Below are 21,042 nucleotides of genomic sequence, written 5' to 3' on the forward strand. Positions count from 1 at the left end.
ACATACCTTCCTCACTAAGCTTAATCATTGCTAGCTTTTGATTTAAAGTGAGAGATACGAGATTCTTCCTTTCACTTGAACACTTAGCAGCTATTGTAGGGTTATTAATTAGTCTGATGTCAATATTGTTGTGTTTCAGGGAATAGGAAGTTCCCAAGGAAAGGGAGGGAGATGAAGAACGTCTGGTCAGCAAGGCAGTCAGAACACACACAACATCAGTAAATTAAGTTCGCTGTCTTATTGGAAACAATTACAATAGTAACATCAAAAATACTGATCACAAATAATATACAAATATAATAATAATGAAAAAGTTTTAAATATTGTGAGAAGTATCAACATGTGACACAGAGACAGGAAGTGAGCAAATGTTGAAAAAAGAACCCTGCTAGACGTGCTCTACCCAGGGTTGCCACAAACCTTCAACTCATAAAAAACCCAATAACTGCAAAACACAATAAAGTGACCACAATAAAAGGAGGTATATATGGTAAAGAGATGGGTTCTACAATTGGAAGGCTTGAGCCTTAGTCCAAGTCCTACTCCTTATTACCTGTACATGATCCTTAAGATTCTTTTTTCTGATTTGTCAAATGAAAGGTAATGCTTGCTCTGCATAGCTCAAGGGCTTGTTATGAGAATTAATTGTGACAATGTAAGTGCTTTATAAATGTTCAAATTTTTATTATATCCGCTACTTATTGGGAGTGTTAAATATTTAGTTACAAGAATGATTAAAGTGAATGGGTTCAAATTGAAGAGACTAGTAAGGCTTTGTCGATGAGGCAAGTTTTACACTGAGTTCGAGGTAGAATAAAGGTGTGGTTAGTGGAGGAAAAAAACAAGATAAGGAACCCATGCCCATTGTTTCTGAACTGGGCCAGGGTGAAATCTATAGACTTACTTGGCTGTAGTAAAGCTCCTGAGAGCCTGTGTGTTAGCCAGGTAGTTATTGAAGGAACAGTTGGTGGTGGACATTAAACTCCATGATTAGGAGCTTTAACTTGATCTTAAAGGTAATTAAGCCCCACTTCTGGGCTCTGGGAAGGGGTATTATCTGAGGTCAGCAACAGCATTCTGAGTGCTAGCTTCGGCCTAATTTGAAGCTAAAGAACAGCAGAAGATTAAGGAGATTAAACAAAAATATAGCCCTCAATCCTCTATGTTTCGCCACTTCCTAAAATGACCTTTTAAAGTGTTTAGTGTCTGAATTCAGGTCACATCATTAGCACATTCAGAGGAAAACAGTGACTGCTTTCCTGCCTATGCTCATCTTTGAGGAGTGATATATATTATTAACAAGGTTATTAAAACCATCAGCAGCATGGCATGGTGGAAAGGGTAGTGGGCTAGCATGGTCTGACCATCTGAGTTCTAACAATAAGATTGACTGGAAATTAGAGGAGAAATCAAAGAAAGGAATTCAGTTGCAGATGACACAATCACAGGTTTGTGGGCATGGGTTCCAGGTGTCCATAGTACACCTATGTTGTAAAAGACACCCTAACCCTAACCCTAACCCTAACCCTAACCCTAACCCTAACCCTAACCCTAACCCTAACCCTAACCCTAACCCAGTACTAAGTGGGACTATAAATGTGAATGGAATATACATGTGCGTCATCCTCAGAAGTTTATTGATTAATGGAAAAAAGACCGAAATACATAATTGTGATGATGATGATAAGAACACACATAAGGGAACGTGAGAGGTGGTATAAAAGTACCAAAAATAAAAAATTGAATATAGATGAAAGAAAGAGCATTTCCTATACCTTAGACACTAATTATTTTCTTCATCAGTCAGTTTGAATCTCCATTAAGACACTATTAGCAGTAATTGAGGTTTGAGAATCTTTCGAGGTATAATTAGAGGAATGTACCACAAACATCTGACTCTGTATAGAACAATAAAAAAATTTTTTAAGTGGGAAATCTCAGAGAATATCTACCACAACTCTTCAATTTCATGGATTAGGGAACTGAGGTTAAAAAAAAAGTGATTCAATATAAAAGGCAGAACCGAGACAGAACTGTTTTTCTAATTCTTAATCCAGTGGTCATGTACCATTTTGGGTTTGGAAAGATTTTTATAAGGGATATTTACAAGAAGTATAATAGTTCAATTTTTTGTTACCTCAAGAAAGCAGTAGCACTTTGGTGCCATTAAAAGATTAAATCAGACCTTCCTGGATTTTTGTTGTTCACTTGAAAACTTTATAAATTAAGTTAAAAAAATTACATTTAAAAAAATTTGCAGCTGGGCATATTTTGTCTCCAGTAAAGTTATGTTTCTAATTTTAGTCATTTTCTTTAAATTTGGGGGTCATTTTATTTTTAATTTTGCTTAATTTAATTTTGATATGTGAAGCATGTAGGAACTTGAAAAACAATTTAGCTATACATTCTCAATCGGCACAAAAGACATGAACAAAAAACAAAATTTTTGAATTAATACCTTCAAAAAACTAATCAACATAAATCTTAACTGACTTAGTGGGTCTTATTCCAACAGTATTGAATAATTGGCAAAATTGTGCATTTAATTTGGTAAAGAGATCGGAACAAACAAGTTTAAAATAAGTAGGGAACTAACATTATTAGGCTGGTGTTTCTCAGAGTGCGGTGTGAAGATTCCCAGCTTCAGCATCACTCTAATCCTGTGAAAAATACTCACGCTTATCTTAGTATTTTCTACAGCATTTTACTGTGGTCTTGCCGTTGTTAAAATTGGCAAAGTACGAAGGAGCCCAGTTTGAGCAGAGATATCCGTGTTCTTTGTTTGGCCCTTGACTCTGGCTCTCATAACCAAAGGTGCCACCTTGGCCATTTGTTGTTTATTATATTGGGCTAATTCAACCCAAGCACCTACCTCGCTGAGCAGGTTTTACTATTTACCCTGGGTTACTTTGTAAAACATGGACCGCTGGAAGCAATAAACTCAGAAAACTGGGGAGAAGACATATGACAATGGTATTTATTAAACTTGAAAGATGTCATTCTTGAAACAGTGATCCTAAAAACAACTAATTATATAGATGGACCCATAAATATTATACTTAAGAACAGATGTTCTTAGGTTTGAAGCTCTTTTGTTTTGTAAAGAGATATTTCATTTACAGGATTTTTGTTTATGTACTTTATTATTATTTTTTTAACAAAATAGTTTTATAAAACTAAATCCGAATAAAAAAAAGCCAAGCTGTGTTTAGTGTTTGTAACCCAATCAACGACAGCTCGGGCTAATTAGGATGCCCTATCCTGAGGGCTTCTGCAGGAGTAACACAATTAGCAAAACAGAACGCGGGCAGGGCGTGGCTCAGCGGTTGAGCGTCGACCTGGGATCCAGGCGATGGGGGTTCGATTCCCGGTCAGGGCACATGCCCGGGTTGCGGGCTCGATCAATGACTCTCTCATCATTGATGTTTCTGTCTCTCTCTCCCTCTCCTTTCCTCTCTCTGAAGTCAATAAAGATATATTTAAAAAAAATAAATCTAAAAAAAGAAAAAGAAAAACAGACGGGCCTTGGGATGCTGCGGGTCGGGCTAAAGCGGCGTGACCCGGAGCAAGGAAGTCCTGCTGATGTCACCGGGAGATTATGCGTCCTAAGAACCGTGAAGGAGTGGGGCATTGTCCCTGTCAAAACCCACCGCTACTGCAAACCAACCATCTTGTCTTCCAGGTCCGAGGCTCTGCAAACCGGGCGAAGGTCACTGCAGAGGAGGCCTGTGCGGGCAGGAGCCCGGGTCCCGCGTGTGCTCGTGCGCGGAGGGCTTCGCTCTGAGCCCCGACGGGAAGCGCTGCGAAGGTACCGCGCCCCCCCTCCCCCCCGCCTCCCGCGCCCGCGCCCCCCCCCCCCCCCCCCCCCCCCGCCCGGCGGCTCCACCAGAAGCCGATCTCCCCGCCCCCTGCATTCCCCAGGGAAACAATTCTATTTCCCCGGGTTCTCGAGCCTTTGGCACACTCCCAGGCTTCTTTCTGTGCTGTGTTCCCGGATCAAACGCTTTCAGCGGCTGCTGCGGGCTGACCCTAGGCAGGGGCGCTCTGACTGGGCCCCATGGACCCCGCGGGTTTGTGCAAAATGCCAGAGGTTTCACATAGTTTAGGGCAGTAGTTGCACTGCGGCCATAAGGTCCTCAGAGAGTGTGTGTGACTCCAGGTCTCACGCCCTGAAGGCCAGTGGGGATCCGCAGGACCTGTGCAGGCGGCTGGCCGCCTAGGGCGCCTCCTACTGGGAGCTCTGGGCCAGGTTTAGTGAACTTCGGAGAAATAGTTCTTTCTCCAGGGAGCTGCTGACCAAGCCTCCAGGGCTGCAGCATTTACTCAGTGGAGGCAGTTGGGGTGAGACGTTAGGTTAAGGAGACAGCCACTTGTTAAGAATAGTAGGAGGGGGCATCTCCTAGAACAGGGGCCTGGCGGCTGGGCGTCAGCTGAGGGACGCTGCTGGGACGGTGCCCACCTTCGGGTGAGGGCCCCTGTCAGCTTCCAGAGGCTGGAAGGCACAGCAGGGATGTCCTGTCCTTAAGAACTGCCATCAGTCCTGCCTGAAGTGGCTTTCAGATACTCTGTCTTTTCAGGGGAAACAGTACAATTTTTTCCCAGGGTAATTCTATGAAAATCTGTATTTGAAAGTATAAACTATGACAGAGTAACAGTGACTTTCACGATCATTGAACTGGCTTCTTTCATCCTTTGCTAGAGTAGCAAAAACAGTCTTTCCACGGTCAACTGTGAGATACGCTATTTTGGGCTCATTAGGGATACTAGAATTTATTTTCAAAAATAACCATCTGTGTTTTGCTGTTCTCTTTGTATAGATGTCAATGAATGTGCCTTTTGGAATCACGGCTGTACTCTTGGGTGTGAAAACATCCCCGGATCCTATTATTGTACGTGCCCAGTAGGATTTGTTCTGCTTCCTGATGGGAAACGGTGTCACCGTAAGTCACAGCAAGTACTTGCTGCGTTATTTCCTTCATGTTCACTGACGTTTCTGAGGTGGCTGTGGTCTGGGCTGATGATCCTGGATCAGCAGCAAGCTTCAGAATTACTTTGGAGTTTTGTTTTGTTTTTAAACATGAATGACTGGACTCTACCCCAGACTTGTTAAACCAAAATCTCCAAGGTTGGGAAACAAATACATATATTCCTGTTTCTTTATCCAGATTTTATGAGATTTCATTATATATCACTAAAAGATAAGCATATTAAAAACATAATCATAATATATTATTATATCTGAAAAACTAGCTTTAAGTTCCTAATGTCATCTAATATCCAGTCAGTTTTCAGGTATAACCACAATACCATTATCACACCTAAAAATTAATAATTCCTTAATAATACCAAATCTCTAGTCAGTTTTCAAATTATCTTAAAAAAAATTTTTTTTACACAGTTGCTTGGTTTGAAGTATCCAGACAAGCTCCGTGTGTTGTGCTAGGTTAATACACCTCTTTTATTCTACAGATTCTCTCTCCTCTTTTTTTGCCCTTGCAAGTATTTGTTAAAGAACCATTTTTCCCCCCTGCAGTTTCTCACATTTTGGATTTTACTGATGGCACTTCTGTGCTGTCCCTTTTCTTTTACAAACTTGTAGTTAGATCTAAAGGCCTGATCAGACTCGGCTTTGACATTTTTGGCACGAATACATCATAGGTGTGGTTATATTTCCCTCAGGAGACACATTATAAACATCCCCAATAGTCTTTTCTTTTTCTTGGTCTTTCTTTCATTCTCTTTTAGAAACAAGCTCTGGCCTGTTTTACTAAAGAAAAAAGGTGCATGATTGACTTCACTAAAAGCCCTGGCATGCTTTTAATGATATAGAATCACCTGATCAATGGTCGCCAGTGTACATGTTCTGCGGAATTTTCCACATGCTGTGCCCAATTCAGTATATTTGTTTTCTCTTTTTTTAAATTAGAATCATTGGAGTGACATTGGTTAATAAAATTATATAAGACTCGTGTGCAGTTCTCTAACTCAATATTATTGTCACTGCCGTGATGGACACCGTTTGGCAACACGGCGCAGTGCCCCCCTCAGGTCGCCACCACGCTGCCAGTTGTTGGCAAGGAGGACGTTTCCTCTTGCCCTGCCTGGTAACTTTCAGAGCCTGCTTGGCCCCACAGCACGCACTTTCCACTTTCTACAAGGAGTAGGAGCCTAGAGTTGCCTCCAGGGACTTTCTTGTCATCTTTTCAGCCACCATCTTTTTTCCTTCCTTGCAGGACCCCACCAACCAAATACACCTTGAAGCTGCCAAGATGCCTGGGGGGGGAGAGGGGGCAAGAAAGAGCCCAGCGATCTCCCAGGGAATGCTTGTAGCAGCCGTTACCTATCACTCCCCAGATTCATCATTTCATCAAGGGTTTCAAGTGGTGATATCTAGTTCTAGTATTTCCTTTTAATTATTAATTGGGATACCTTTCTAAAGAAAACTTTCATTAACTATTTGGTTACTTCAAGATACAATTCATACAGTTAAGACAGGACAAATGCTGGATTTGTAACATTTTTTATGTGTTTCCATGCATTGTGGTTGTTATCCTTACTGCTGAGCAAACCTTGTCTCCTCTTTAGCCAGTGGGAGCCTCTGCGACAGGCTTCCTGACCCCAGTGATCTTTGATAGTTTCCTTGTTGCCTGTAGCACATATTTTCCAGGTTTGTCTTGTACAGTCCATGTTCTAGACCTGAAATTAGCAATCTCTCAAGGCATACTACTTTCTTTTGATGAGAAATTATATTTAGAGAACATAATCTGCTACTAATTAGTCACTGTTTTTAAGCCTTTTGGGTCATTAGAGCTAGGAATACACTGTTTTTAAAAAAGTACATTATGAGTTTAAATGGATATTTTCAACTCAAATTTAGGATTACATACTCAGATACCTTCTTATAGAATTCTTATAGAATCTGCTAGTATAGCTAAGTAGAAAGGGAAAAGCCAAGTAAAAATATAAAATAATGTATATTTTCTAGCCCTGCTTCAGAGATGATGGAGAATAGGTCAATTTAAATGTTATATATGCTTATGAAATTGGGCACATAAAAATGGATGAATGGTAATGAATTTCTTGGAAATTACCTATTACCTCTGTGCCTGTCTATGGAACTTGCCCTTCTTCCGAAACCATGTGGTTTACCCCTTGACAAATATTCAAGTGCGTGCTGTTATGTGTTATAGAGTATAGTATGTTCCAAGCACAGCACACACAATCTCACCTGATTGTCACAACTTCGAGAATTCTATAGTATATATTTCACATTTTAATATTTTATTTACATGGAATTTATTTCGATGTATAGTGTAGGGTAGGAATTTAACTTTTGCCCCAGATCATCACTCAGTTATTTCTCTACCATTGATTAGAACATCTTTCACATGCTCAATGATTTTAAATACCTTTATAACATGCTATATTCTTACGTGTACTGGAGTCTTTCCATCTGGTTCTACTATCCTTTCTATCTATTCCCATACTCCTTACGCACTGTTTTAATTATTGTTCCTTCGTGATACATTTTGATATTTGTTAAGAGCCTCTCATTCTCTTCTTACACCTAACTACAGTCATACAATGTCCTTAGTTTTCCTACACATACAATTTGTTTTCTAGATGAACTTGAGAATTATTCACCCAAATTCCATTTAAATATTTTGGGATTTTGATGACTAATAACTATAAAAATATTATTTGACATAAAAGAAACGTAGAGAAAACTAGAGTTATTTTCCAGAATCAGAGGTCTATATTTTTCTTTAGATTTGAAATTTTCTTCTTTCTTTTTATATCTTCATTACCACAGTAATTCATAAATGTTTACTTTTCATGTAACTTACTCTTTTCAGGATAGCATTTTTTATTAGCAACGGATTTTACTGACCTTCCACAAACCTGACTTAACACTAATCTTGACTGTCTTCTTCATTCATTAGAATTAATTTCCTGCCCAAGCAATGGGTCTGAATGCAGCCATGACTGTGTTCTGACCTCAGATGGTCCCATGTGTTTCTGTCCTGAAGGCTCAGTGCTTGAGACAGATGGAAAAACGTGTAGTGGTAAGTTTATTTACTTTTTGTTCGTTTGAAAATACTCATTTTCTAAGTGACACCTAAAATTTGCATCTTATTGGCAAAGAAGAATAGATTTTTCCAACATTACACATTGAAAGATATTTTTGCAATGGATTAGCATAGATTTGAATAATATAAGTTTTTGTATTTTGTTTTTAGATAGCATAGTGTAGTTGTTATGAGCAAAGGCTTTGAAATTAAACAGCCCCGAGGTAGCATTACCAGTTACTAGCAGTGTTATTTCGGACTGGTTACTGTTCTCCCTTGCTCTCAGTTCCCTCATCTGTAGAGTTAGCAATACCTACCTCCTGGATTTGTAGCCAGGATTAAGCAGATGGTGGATGCAAAGTGCTTAGCCTGTTCCTTGTGCCTGTAAATACCTCTCTACTTTTATCTTCATAGACTTAAGCAAATAGAGGGATGGGTGTAACTCAAAATTAGCAGGAGACTTGTGTGTGGCCTTTTTTTTTTTTAAATAGAGAAAGCAAAAGCAGTCAAGAGGCCCAAAGCAGTCAAAAGTGAGAGAGAGAAAAATTAATTACTCACTAGGAAGAATTAGACCAGTTGCCAAACTCATCAAAACGTATTTCGTATTCCAGCCAGCTGCCAATGCACATGGTCGTGAATTCAGTAGTAGGGCAAGAGGACAAGGGCCATTGGTATGGGAAGGGTTAACATTCAAGATGCTAGGTTGTAGGGACGTGGAGTACGGTGACATTTTGTTTCTAATCTCTGAAAAATGAACTTGATTGCAGCAGTATGAATGACTGTGGAAATGGTTTTAAAAATCAACTTACACTTGGCTCACCTCAATATTTTGATGGAAAATTGTTATATTTTTGAGTGACATGGGATCATTACCAAGCAACTGTTTTTTGCAGGCTGCTCATCGCCTGATAACGGTGGATGTAGCCAGCTCTGCCTTGCTCTCAGCCCAGTATCCTGGGAGTGTGGCTGCCTTCCTGGGTACGACCTTCAACTGGACAAAAAAACCTGTGTAGCTTCAGGTTAGTGCTGTGGGTATTTGAAAGTGTGTCTCTGCGAAAGTACGTGAAAACAGCATTTCATTTAGAAAGACAGCATCAAATTGCTTTTGGCTTCTGGGTAAAAAGTCTGATTTTTTTATTTTTGGAAATGGAAAACAAATTACATTATAAATAATATAAATAATATAAATAGGAATATTTAGAAGTTAACTAGTATTCACCAAACATTTACTATAGCATCAAGTGGTATTCCAGTACATATGAAAGTCATCACCAGAATAGATTTAAACACTTGGTAGTTATGAAGAATTAAAAAAATATGTGTTGGTTTGATTTTCAACTCTCCAGTGAATGTAATAGTAATAATAATACTTTGACAAATTCTGTTTTTTTATGTCAAAATTTAATATGAAGTTGTATGCTTCAACTATTATTTTTTTTTTGTCTACTGATGTTACATCTCTTGTGCTCTTCAACAGCATTAGAAATCCCAGATTTATACCAAATTGATTTCATCTCTCCTGAGGTTCATCATACTTGGAATCTGGGATTGCTTTAGTCAGAGCCCAACAGTCTTAACTTCCCAGAGCCTTAGTTAATGTAGCATAATCTGAGCTCTGAAAATTAACAAGGATCTTGTTATTAACTCAAATAATCATGCTTCTGTTTTATAAGTGCTCGGGCCAGAGAAGGGTATCTCTTTGGACCTGAATTAATACAATCTGCTAATATTAATATGTTTCAGTTATGTGTGAATCAGGGAGATTACAGCACTAAAATTTGTACCATTTAGTTATTGAATGCTGGCTCTTTCTCTAAATCATTTGCACTTGAAAAGCAGGCCCCTAGACAGGGAGGATTCCAGTGATGAAATCCTGGCAATATGTCACCTCATGGAAGAGAACTCTTCTTGCCTGTCTTACCCTACGCACACTGGTGGGAAGTTGAGAAAACAAGTACTGCAGAAATTAAGGAAGGGGAGAGTCAGATGTGCCTATTGGCTTTCGAGGTGTATTTTAAATGGGGCCATATTTGAATTTGGTTATCAGGACCACAGCCGTTTCTGCTGTTTGCCAATTCTCAAGATATCCGCCACATGCATTTTGATGGGACAGAGTACAGAAGCCTGCTCAGCCAGCAGATGGGAGCGGTTTTCGCCCTAGATCATGACCCTGTGGAAAACAAGGTAATGTTTTGTCTCTCGAACAGATGTGCCTGTGCTTTAAGGACAGAGTAGGGAAAGATCCTCACAGATGACCTGGGCTACTTGAAAATCCTCTGAGAAGCTCAGAGCCATTAGGCACAGAAAAATTTAAATACAGACATTGAAACATCATTTGAGAAATTCGAAGGGTTTTCTGTTATCAGAACCCTGGTTCTTGATGTGATTCAGCCATTTTTTTGGAGATGAGCGAGCAGGATCTTAAGTTTAGTTTTGTTTCTGGGCATGATGATGGGAGCCTAGCACTGTGCCGTCCATACACATAGGAGAAGCCCATAAATAGGTTTTTGATCATTTGCTGGTAGTAGGAGAAGTGGAGGGTTGGGGTGGGGCTTAGGAAAAATGGGTTAGTAATTTTCATTTAATATGTCATTGAGGGAGGGAACTCAATGACCTCTTAACCATGAAAACCAGGAAACGGAAATTTTATGGCTCATGTGGGAATGGCAATCTAACTCATGAAATTATTTACATAATAATCAACTTGTACATGAAGTTTTTGTATATAATTTAGAGTTTTTATATTATCAACCCAATCAGTTGACCATTTTATCTTTGTTAGTTGTATTTGTGCTAAGTTAGAATGTGCTTGAGATAATATGTTGCAGTATCTTTTGGGGATTAATCACCCATATTTATACATTTACACAGTTATTAATCTCCCTTTATAATTATTTAGTAATGACTAGATTAATTCCTAGAGTTTTAAACTTTGCGTTTTTGTTTTTTCCTGATTTGAAGCAGTCTGGTAAATGGCCAAAAGGTGAGTGAAGCAAATTGATTCTGTGTTTAATTAGTATGGATTGGTGGCCGAATGTAACTTCTTTTGGAAAAAGAAGTTTAGCAATTGAACACCAGTGAACAATTCTTCTTTCTTTTTCCTGAGCTGAATCTATATGACTCCATGGAAGAATTACATTAACGGGGAAAATATTAATAGAAAAAAATCAATTCAAGATTCATTTATTACCAAACTAGTCCGTTTCCTACACAATCAGTATTTTTACAACTAGGTGAATAAGGGAGACCTAGAATGAACTTTAAGCCATGTGACTGTTTTTTATTTTCCTGGTCAATGTTCTCATTGTCTTCTCAAACCGTGGTCCTTGGACCAGCAGCACTGACATCACCTGCAGCTTGTTAGAACTGCAGACTCTCAGGCTCCACCCCTGGCCACCGAATCAGAGTCTGCAGTTAAACAGGGTCCCCAGGTAATGTGTGAGTCCATTTGAATTTGAGAAGCAGAGTTCTAGCAGAGAGTTTTTGACTAGGAGAAGTACCTGTTTTGTATTATGGAATAGAACCTTTTCTATTTTATCTGCAAAGATAATCCATTATTTAATGAATTACCATTTTGTGAATACTCTCATCGATTATAGATTTATCTACCTATGTGTACTCACAGTTAAAATCCCACAAATGCTATCATTAAATTGTAAGCTGACCCATAGCAGTTTTTAAGATTCTCATGAAATACTTGTACCTGTTTGATAGTGTGCATACTGGACTGAAAAAGAGCTTAGTGCCCGCAAGGTAACAATATCCAATATGGATTAATTAAAATGCAATTGCATAAGGTAAGAGATGAAAAAAACTTCGGAAAATGGTTAGTCTAACTTCAGCATTTTTACAGTTGAGAAAACTGAGGTTCAGTGACTTGGCCAAGGTAATCAAACAAATAAGTGGCAAAACTGGGAGAAACCTGTGTCTCCTGATTTGCAGTGAAGTGAAATGCTGTGGACTGCGCAGTAGAAGACGCAGCCCAGTGTGTAGTCCCCATTAAACTGAAAATCATTGCTCCCTTTCAGGCTGCAGAAGCCTAGGGTTCAAGTACTCTCTTATTGACCAATGGGTTCAATGGCTTTGTTACTGACCAATGATCAAAGATTAATAAATTACCAGTCTCAACAGAACTATGTGCCAGGCACAGGGCTAAGGAGTTTTATCTATATAACTAATGTACTTGGTATTATTATCCCCATTTTACCAACGAGGAGACTGAGACTCTGCGACATTGACTAACTTACTTAAGTTTGCAAGTATCTGGAAGCAGCTTAGTTGAAGTTCATTTGCAGGTGCGTCTATGTCCAAAGCCAAGTCCTTAACAATTCTACTATATCATACTCAACCCATTTGTATCTATTCCATATTCATTTTAAAAAACAGATCAGTTAGAAATGCCTATGTTCTCTTTCGTAGGTATACTTTGCCCATACAGCCCTGAAGTGGATAGAGAGAGCCAATATGGATGGTTCCCAGCGAGAAACGCTTATCGAGGAAGCAGTAGATGTTCCAGAAGGCCTTGCCATAGACTGGATTGACCGTAAACTCTATTGGACAGACAGAGGGTATGTTTCCTTTTAACCATGTGGGATAGGGGCGATGGGATAGGTAATACCGCTGGCTTCAGCTTCCACTTTGAACATGGGAAAATACTCCTGGGGACCTGGCTGGGACTGGAGGAAAGATGCCCCCAATGCTGTCCACACTCCCCTGTAGGAAATTTTGAGGACCGAGAAAGTAGCGTGTGCTTTTGCATTTCAGGCTGGAAATGTAAAACCTGTGTGAATACAGTCAGCAAGCATTCTTTGAGCATCTAATGTGGATGGGGCTCTCTCCCAGTCAACATGGGAGACACAGAGCAGCATGAGGAGTGTTTCATCTTTTCAGTCAGCTCACAGTTTAGCCAGGAGATGAGGCACATACACACAGGAAAAACTAATACACACGCTTCGCTAAATTTTAGTACAGGAAATGTCACAAGGCCATGCATAAACAATTTCCAAATGAGGGGTGTACACTCCTAGAGGGGGTGCTGTAAGGGGCTTCAGGGATCAACAGGCCAAACCCCCTCATTTTACAGGTCCCGAAACTAAGGCTCAGAGGGCTGAGTGTTTTATTCAAGGTTACGCAGCACTCAAGTGGCAAACCTTAGACTGCAATCCACATGCTGGTTCTCTAAGTGACATGAAGGAGGGAGAGAGCTTCATGCTGAAGTTGTGAGGAAAGTCCTCGTGAGATCAGAGAAATGGTCTGCTTTCCCTTTGGTGGAAAACAGCAGAACCAGAGAGGAGCTATGGTGTTTCTGTCTCTGGCGCACTGCTCTTGGGGCTGCAGGAAGGACTGCTGCATTGGGGTGTGTGTGTGTGTGTGTGTGTGTGTGTGTGTGTGTGTGTGGCCTGTGGGCCTGTGTGGCCCCAGGAATGGTGGGGTAGGAGGAGGGTGAGGGAGGAAGTGCCTGCATCCCTCGTGAGTGCGCTTCCCTGCTTCCCTGCTTCGGAGGGAGAGGAAACTGACTGTGGAGCACCTCACAGGATGGTGCCAGAGATGCTTCGTGCTAGAATAATTTTTGCTCAGAGTCACGTAAAGCCATAACGTGAAATGGTGGCCAACCTGAACATCTGGTACCTATGCAATCATGTTAAATGAAGAAAAAGGAGAATTAATTAGGGTTTTATATCTGTGAAGTCAGCTGTCCCAACATAGAGGGAGGAGTCCCAGGGAACAGGTTTATATGCCTGGGGGTCCGCTTTCCACGTCCCAGAGAATCTCTTGTGGTCTGGATAACCCATGGGAAACAAATGCATTTCTAAAAATGAGCCAGGTGTATGCTGTGATGTACAGTGATCAATAATATGCCACATCTATATCCAGAGTGAAGATATTTTCATTCATTCGTTCGTTCATTTAAATGTACCTTCATTCTCTTATTCTCCGGGCATTTATTTATTTATTGAAATGCTCCAGACACTGCACTAAGAACTTTATGTCCATGATATCATTGAATCCCCAAAAGATAAGTTTTCTTATCCCCAACTTAAAGATGAAAAAATTGAGAATCAAAGAGGTAAAATAACTTTACCAAAGTCAGACAGCCCACAAGCAGTGGATGTGGAATTTGAACTCAAGGACAACCACTCCCAAAGCGTGTGCTCCTAATAATCATAGCTATGCACTGCCTCCCCCAATCAGAGTTGATTAAAATGTGCTCGACCCAGAGTCATATAACAAATGAAAGTCAACGTCAGTTGTAATGGTGATAAAAGTCATAATAATGGCCTCCTTTGTGTTGAACTTACTTAAAAGGACATTTAAAATGTCAGCTGTGCGTAATGACAGGGCTTGTACACGACTGTTCTCAGAAGGGTAAACGCTGATCAGGACAGCAGATGTCAGCGCTGCCGACCCCTCTGCGGATGCCAGGCCTCCTCGTATTTCCCGCACTTGCCTGGCACCTCTAATTTGAACAGTGTCTGATTAATAGCACCCCGGGACTGCTGCCGAGGCGATGCCTTCAGGATATAGGCAGGCACCGTATCCCGGAGAAACAGGCCTGGGGTTCCCTAGTTCCCTGACTTCAGTAATAACAAGCCCCTGGTAAGTCTTCTTTCCTCTAAAGGCAGCTGCGAAAAGAAAACCTTTAATTTGTCTGGAAATGAAAGGTTTATAGTTTGAAAACCTTGATATTAGCTAGAAATTGGATTTAAATAACTGAGATTCCAAGCTTGTGGTATTAGATTACATGGTAACTCTTAACCAATAAAGAACCAGAGTGGGTGCTTCTAGTTTATATTGGCGTAGGAAAAGACAGATTCAAATTAACATCTAACAGTAGGAAGGAAGCTAATTGATAATTTCACCGGCGATGCTATTATTTAGTACTAAGGAATCCTGATTCCTAAAGTCAATTGTCCAGTAAAAAAGAACCAAGAGAGTGAAAATATATATCTCTTTGCTCATTCTTTTGAGATAAAAACTACCATGAGGTAAAATTAAAAAAAAAATTAAAAAATCACTTTTCTAGGGTTCTGGCTGAACAACTTTTGCCCTGGAAGGAGTGTGGGTCCTAGAGGAACCCAGTGACAATAGGACTGGTTGGGTACTGGATATAAAGAGAAAGATGTTCCATAGAGTAATGGTTATGCTTGAACTCAGCTGAGCCCAGTGTCCACGCTCGTCTCAGCTTTCTCATTACTGACACTGGAGTTGGAGATTTGCTTTCGGTGGATTCAAAGAGAAGCATATTATCAAGTTAACCCCTCAGGGAGCTTTGAGAGTAAATTCCAGCAATCCTGCCCGAGACAGCTCCAGAACAAGAGTTTATGTTGCTCTCAATCTCATCACCTCTCTCCTGTTCAAAACAGTACGAATCTAGAGATGATGCAACAGTGAGAGCAGAACTGACAGTCACCAGCAAGTGTCTTTAGGATTCCTTCCCTCCTGGTCAGGGAACAGGCACAGTGGCAGTGTGGCTGAATGACTTGAACACATTGAGTTCAAAAATACCTTCCACCCAGCAGTACCCTTCTGACGACCACTTCATCTGGGAATAGAATTATGTTTTGAAAGTGGCACTGGAGTATATATGGTTTAAAATTATCCATTGCCCTGAGTTGGAAGTTTGTAAAGCATATTTGACCCAGCACAGGCCCTGAGCCAATTTGACCTTTACCTCCCTCCTGCATATAGCCTGTGAGGAGGGATTTATAAAGCCCCTTTTCCACCCAGCGGCTTGAAAGAGCACTCTAACAAACCACCTGCAGAAGATCTCCTGAGCGTTCTGTGGAATCAGGAGGAGAGAATGGTCCTGCCTTGTGTTTCTGGGCAGGCCTGTCTCATGGAGACACTGCCTACAAGAACAAGGGGGTAAACCCTTCCCAGATGTTTGCTGAATGAATTCAAGATCATTATACTTTCTAATTTGCATCAAGGGAAACGGGGCCAGCAGGCAGCACACAAGAACAAGGCGGTAGGCCCTTACCAGATGCTTGTTGAAGGTGTTAAGGATAGTTACACTCCCTAGTTTCAGTTGGAGACAGGGAGGACAGGCGGCCCATGGTGGGAAGGGGTGCTCCTCTCCCCCCTCTGCCTGTGGTCCTGTCCACTCCAGAAGCTGCTCAGAAGCCCAGGTTACCTCACAGGCCAGTGATGGCGTGGGGCTTTTCAGAATCGATTTTAGCATTTGATTCCATCTAGTTTCCTCCACCCTACAGCCCCGGCCGTAACTCAGTCCCCGTCATCGCTTGCCCGCCTTGACCTCTCCACAGCATTGTGCTAGAGCCACAGCGTTATGACTGTTGCGCACTCGTTAGGCCTCCCAGACGTGGCACTCGCGGATGTCTCTGCCTAGGGGGCTCTTTCCCTGTCCTCTCACCTTCCCTCTCCCTCTCTGTCCTGGCTCCCCTGCAGAGCTATAAGGTCCATAAGGACAGAGACAGGCGATCGTGTCTCCAATGCCTAGGCCAATTCCTGACATATACAGTAGGTGCTTGCTCAGTAAATACAGCATTTGTTTGGTAGCAAAGGTGTGTTTGACAAATAAACGGAAACATTAAGAAACAAAAGTTTTCTCTTCTGCCAGAGGGCTATTTTTTTAAATGTAAACTTTAGCAAATAATAATAGTTCAGTACTCTCGTTTGTCTAAGTATCATGTGGAAGAAAATGAAAGCATAAATCTCCCTTACTGTCTTGGTGCTGGCTGTCTCTGGGCCCTGTGAGGTCTCCTCTCCCTCCTTCCCAGGATCTGTGACCACAAGGCTGACCCCCCCTCACCGGTGGCTTCCACTGGTTCCAGAGGCGATGAGCGGTTATGAAGAGAAAGGGATGGTGGGATTTACACTCCTGGCTTTGTCTCTGCCAGGCCACTGACACAATTCCCTGCTACCTTACCCTTTCACTGTGTATTTTAATTGCTTGGGGTAAATATTGTCATGCTAATGAAAAGACTATTTGTAAAAAATTTGAATTCATGGGCACTTGGTCCTGATTTGTGTGTGAGTGTGTGCATGCACACACACAAGGGGGGTAGTTTATTTTATTTATTATTATAATATTTTAATCGTCACCCAAGGGTATTTTTTTCCCCACTGTTTTCAGATAAGATGGGAGGGAGGGAGAAAGAGAGGGAAATGTCGATGTGAAAGAGACACATCGATTGGTTGCCTCCCACATGAGTCCTGACCAGGGCCGGGGATGGAGCCTGCAACCGAGGTACGTGCTCTTGGCCGGACTTGAACTCCGGACCCTTCAGTCCTCTGGCCTACGCTCTAACCACTGAGAAACTCCGCCAGGGCCAATGGGGGTAGTTTAGAATGCTTGTCTGTGCATTCAGTAAGCAACAGGAAAAGGAGTATTTTTGTTTAAAAAGTAAAGTTAATGTAACAAGCCCCTTTATGTGACATACTTTTTTAGGAAATCTGTTATTGAAGTCAGTGACTTAAGTGGAAAACATCGTGAAATAATCATTAAGGAGGACATCTCTCAGCCACGAGGAATTGCTGTTCATCCAATGGCCAAGTAGGTACTTGTGAAATTCAGGTGCCTTTCTGCAGAGTCATGTTTGAAATGCTAATGTCCAGAATCTGCCTTCAAGCCTCAGGGGGTTAGTGGGATCGGAAACCAAGAAAATCCACTAGGTTTGTCCAGTCTTCAGAAATGACGTGGGTACTATGATAGCCTCATTTTAAAATCTCTTTTCATTCTCTATTTATATATAAACATTTTATTGTTTAGATACCCCTTAATTTTAATCAAATTGTAATCAAATTCAATTTCTTTCTGAAAAGAAATGGGCTATAATTCATTAATCAGTTAGACATAAGCCCATTAAACTGCCTCCTTTAAAAAGTTACATTATTGCTTTCTTGAGCAGAGGATGATATTTAGAATGAATGACTTATTAACTTTATTTAGAAAAATCATAAGATGAGTTCAAATGATAGGTCATTTCTAGGTTTAGACAAGAGGAAATAGAAATCATGAAAGGTTAGAAGATTCTATGTTGATAATTATGAATTAGTGACAAATGTTCTTTTAGGTTCAGAGAGAATCACCAATTCCTTCCTGGATTTTAAAAACAAGGATACCTGTGAGACCATCCAGACCAGGGCTTTTGTTTGCTGGGAGGTTTTTTTATTACTGCTTTGATTTCATTGGTTGTTATTGGCCTATTCAGGCTTTCTGATTCTTCCTGATTCAGTTTTACATGATCTCACTCATATGTGGAATCTAATACACAAAATAGGCTGAGTAACAAAATAGATCCAGAGACATAGAAGCATGGAACAGACTGAGGATCTCAGGGGGAAGGTGAGGGCAGGGGGCAGAAGGTGGGTGGGGAGATATTAATCAAAGAACTTATAGGCACATATACATAACCCATGGACACACACAATAGTGTGGCGTAGGGGAGGCAGGGCAGATGTGGGGTGGAGGGTACCAATGGGGGGGGGAAGGAGGAGATCTGTAATACTTTCGACAATAAAAATAAATTTAAAAAAAAAACTTAAAAAACCAAAACCAACAACAACAAAAAAAGGATAAAAAGGAGCTTTTATTTATGATGATCTATGGGGAATAGAATATTGGTAGGAACAGATCATTGATTTGGAGCCAGTCACATGATTAAAAGAGTGAGACTGTAATCATCTCTAAACAGGCCGGAGAAAAGATACTGACCTGAAGAAATGTCCCTCAGCACAGTTATAGAATGTGATATACAGAACTTCAAATTAACCGGGTTAACTGAGTACACTGTATAAAACTAGATCATTGATAAATATGCTCCTGTCTTCACGCTGTAATTTTACATATACGGCGAGTTTACATATGCATAGCAGAAGGGCAAGCTGGCAAGATTTCATTGCCTTTTGTAGCGTGAAATGCTAATTTAAGAATATGCACTTGAACACACTTTCAATTAGTAATATTCTGCAATTTTTTAAACTAATAATTCCTTTTTTTACCTAATGACCTGAGCCTTAATTCAGCATTTCCTGTCCAACATGCCCTACATAGAAAAGATAAGTTTTTGCTTTTGAAAATTTATTCATTCAACATAGTGCTATACTTCCTTCATCTACATTCCTTAGTTTATCCTAAAGTGATTTACATTGATGTTCCCAGTGATGAAGGAATGAGAGAATATTTTGTGCACATTTTACTTGTTGTATGCTTTCTTGATTAAAGGAGATTATTCTGGACCGATATGGGGATTAACCCACGAATTGAAAGTTCTTCCCTTCAAGGAGCTGGCCGGCTGCTTATCGCCAGCTCCGAGCTGGTCTGGCCCAGTGGAATAACGATTGATTTCTTAACTGACAAGTTGTACTGGTGCGATGCCAAGCAGTCTGTGATTGAAATGGCCAATCTGGATGGTTCAGAACGCCAAAGACTTGCCCAGAACGATGTAGGTGAGGCTTTGGGATGGGTGATTTCTTCATCTTGACTGAGAGTTGATGAGTGTTAAATACAAAATATGTTTACACACACATGTGAGTGCGCACACACATTCTTAAACATATGATGAGACAGGAATAGACAGACTGACAGACTTCTCAGGGAATTTATGAGCTCCAAGGATTATCTGAACATTGGAAAATTGGATAAAAAATAGTGATGTGTAATCATTTCTCTTTACTAAGATCTTGAAAAATCAGAATGGAAATATTAAAAAATTTAAAACTTCTTACTTGCTCAGCTGTTATCAATTCTTATATTTTAGAAAATGTCATTTTTACAAGTGATAATATTACTTCCGGAGTTAATGAATATCTATTGATAACATGTGCAAAGATTAATATCATTCCCCCCCTATTATGGTTTCAGATTTTACATGGGTTAGCATGTATTTTCTTAAATACCTTTAAAACACTATAGTTATGGTAACTGTTAAAGGAGACGTACAAATGGCTATGAGATTCATTTTGACTCAGGGAATCTGCAAAGACAGCACTTGAAGCAGGCCATGCGGCAAATACATGGTGATAAAACTTTATCATTTGAAATAAGGCTGCAAAAATTGATATTTGTATGTCAGTATTGCCAAGATATGTTGATTAACTTAATTCTGAATGTACTAGGGAGCCATTGCATGTTCTTTTTTTTTTTTTTTTTTTCCTTAAGAGAGAGGAAGGGAGAGGGAGAGAGAAAAACATTGACTGGCTGCCTTCTGCATGCCCCCTACCAGGGATCGCGCCCACTGGGAATGGAACTGGCAACCTTTCTGTGCACAGGACAGTGCCCAACCAACTGAACCACATTGGCCAGGGCCATTGCATGTTCTTGAGCAGGAAATATATATAAGATTGGTATTTCAGGATAACCACTTAGGTAACAGTGTAAGGGTTGGATTGAAAATTTGGAGGAAGAAAATCAGTCAAGAAACTAAAAAGTTGCCCTGCCAACAGCTAATGAAGGCCTAAGCTAGAATATTGCCATTTAACAGTAAAACGGAGGAGTAGAGTAGTAAAAAAATCACTGTGAGATGATAAAGATGCTTTGGAGATTTACAAACTGGTTGGCTGGGAAGATGAAAATGCATGGTTTCTTTTTTTAGGAAGAAACTAACAAACTAATAATCTGTAAAGGATATTTATTTTGCCCATTCTCTTTGGTTTTAGAGGTAATGAATTTCTGGACTTCTATTAAATAGATCAAGATACATACAACCGAAAATTTTACATACTTCTAAGTTTTTTTTAAAAATAAAGAGAGGCTTCACAATAAATGATAAGCTGGTGTACAATTATAGATTATTCATCCGTGCACTTAATAGATTTTTATTGAATCATTATAAGAAGCAGATAAACAGTGGAGAGTTAAACAAATATTGTTCCTGTGAAGTCATGGGGTCTAGTGGCAGAGAAATATATTATTTTAAAAAAAATCTCTCAAATGAATGTTAAATTATAGCTTTGATATATGAAGGTACTAAGGGATTTGAAAATTTTGAACCAAACTATAAAGACACAG

At 40.2% G+C, this 21,042-nt stretch overlaps 1 protein-coding gene across 1 annotated transcript in view; it reads left to right on the forward strand.

Annotated features, from left to right (window-relative positions):
- Positions 1-21,042, forward strand: part of EGF (epidermal growth factor) — an 80,205-nt gene that overhangs the window by 29,672 nt on the left and 29,491 nt on the right. Inside the window, exons 6-13 of the mRNA XM_081137420.1 lie at positions 3,683-3,808; positions 4,818-4,940; positions 7,944-8,066; positions 8,963-9,088; positions 10,117-10,253; positions 12,489-12,637; positions 17,482-17,586; positions 19,258-19,481. Coding sequence (XP_080993546.1) covers positions 3,683-3,808; positions 4,818-4,940; positions 7,944-8,066; positions 8,963-9,088; positions 10,117-10,253; positions 12,489-12,637; positions 17,482-17,586; positions 19,258-19,481 — 1,113 coding nt within the window. The remainder of the gene's footprint in view (positions 1-3,682; positions 3,809-4,817; positions 4,941-7,943; positions 8,067-8,962; positions 9,089-10,116; positions 10,254-12,488; positions 12,638-17,481; positions 17,587-19,257; positions 19,482-21,042) is intronic.

The sequence above is a fragment of the Miniopterus schreibersii genome, assembly GCF_964146895.1.
Source record: "Miniopterus schreibersii genome assembly, chromosome: 1".
Classification (NCBI taxonomy): Eukaryota; Metazoa; Chordata; class Mammalia; order Chiroptera; family Miniopteridae; genus Miniopterus; species Miniopterus schreibersii.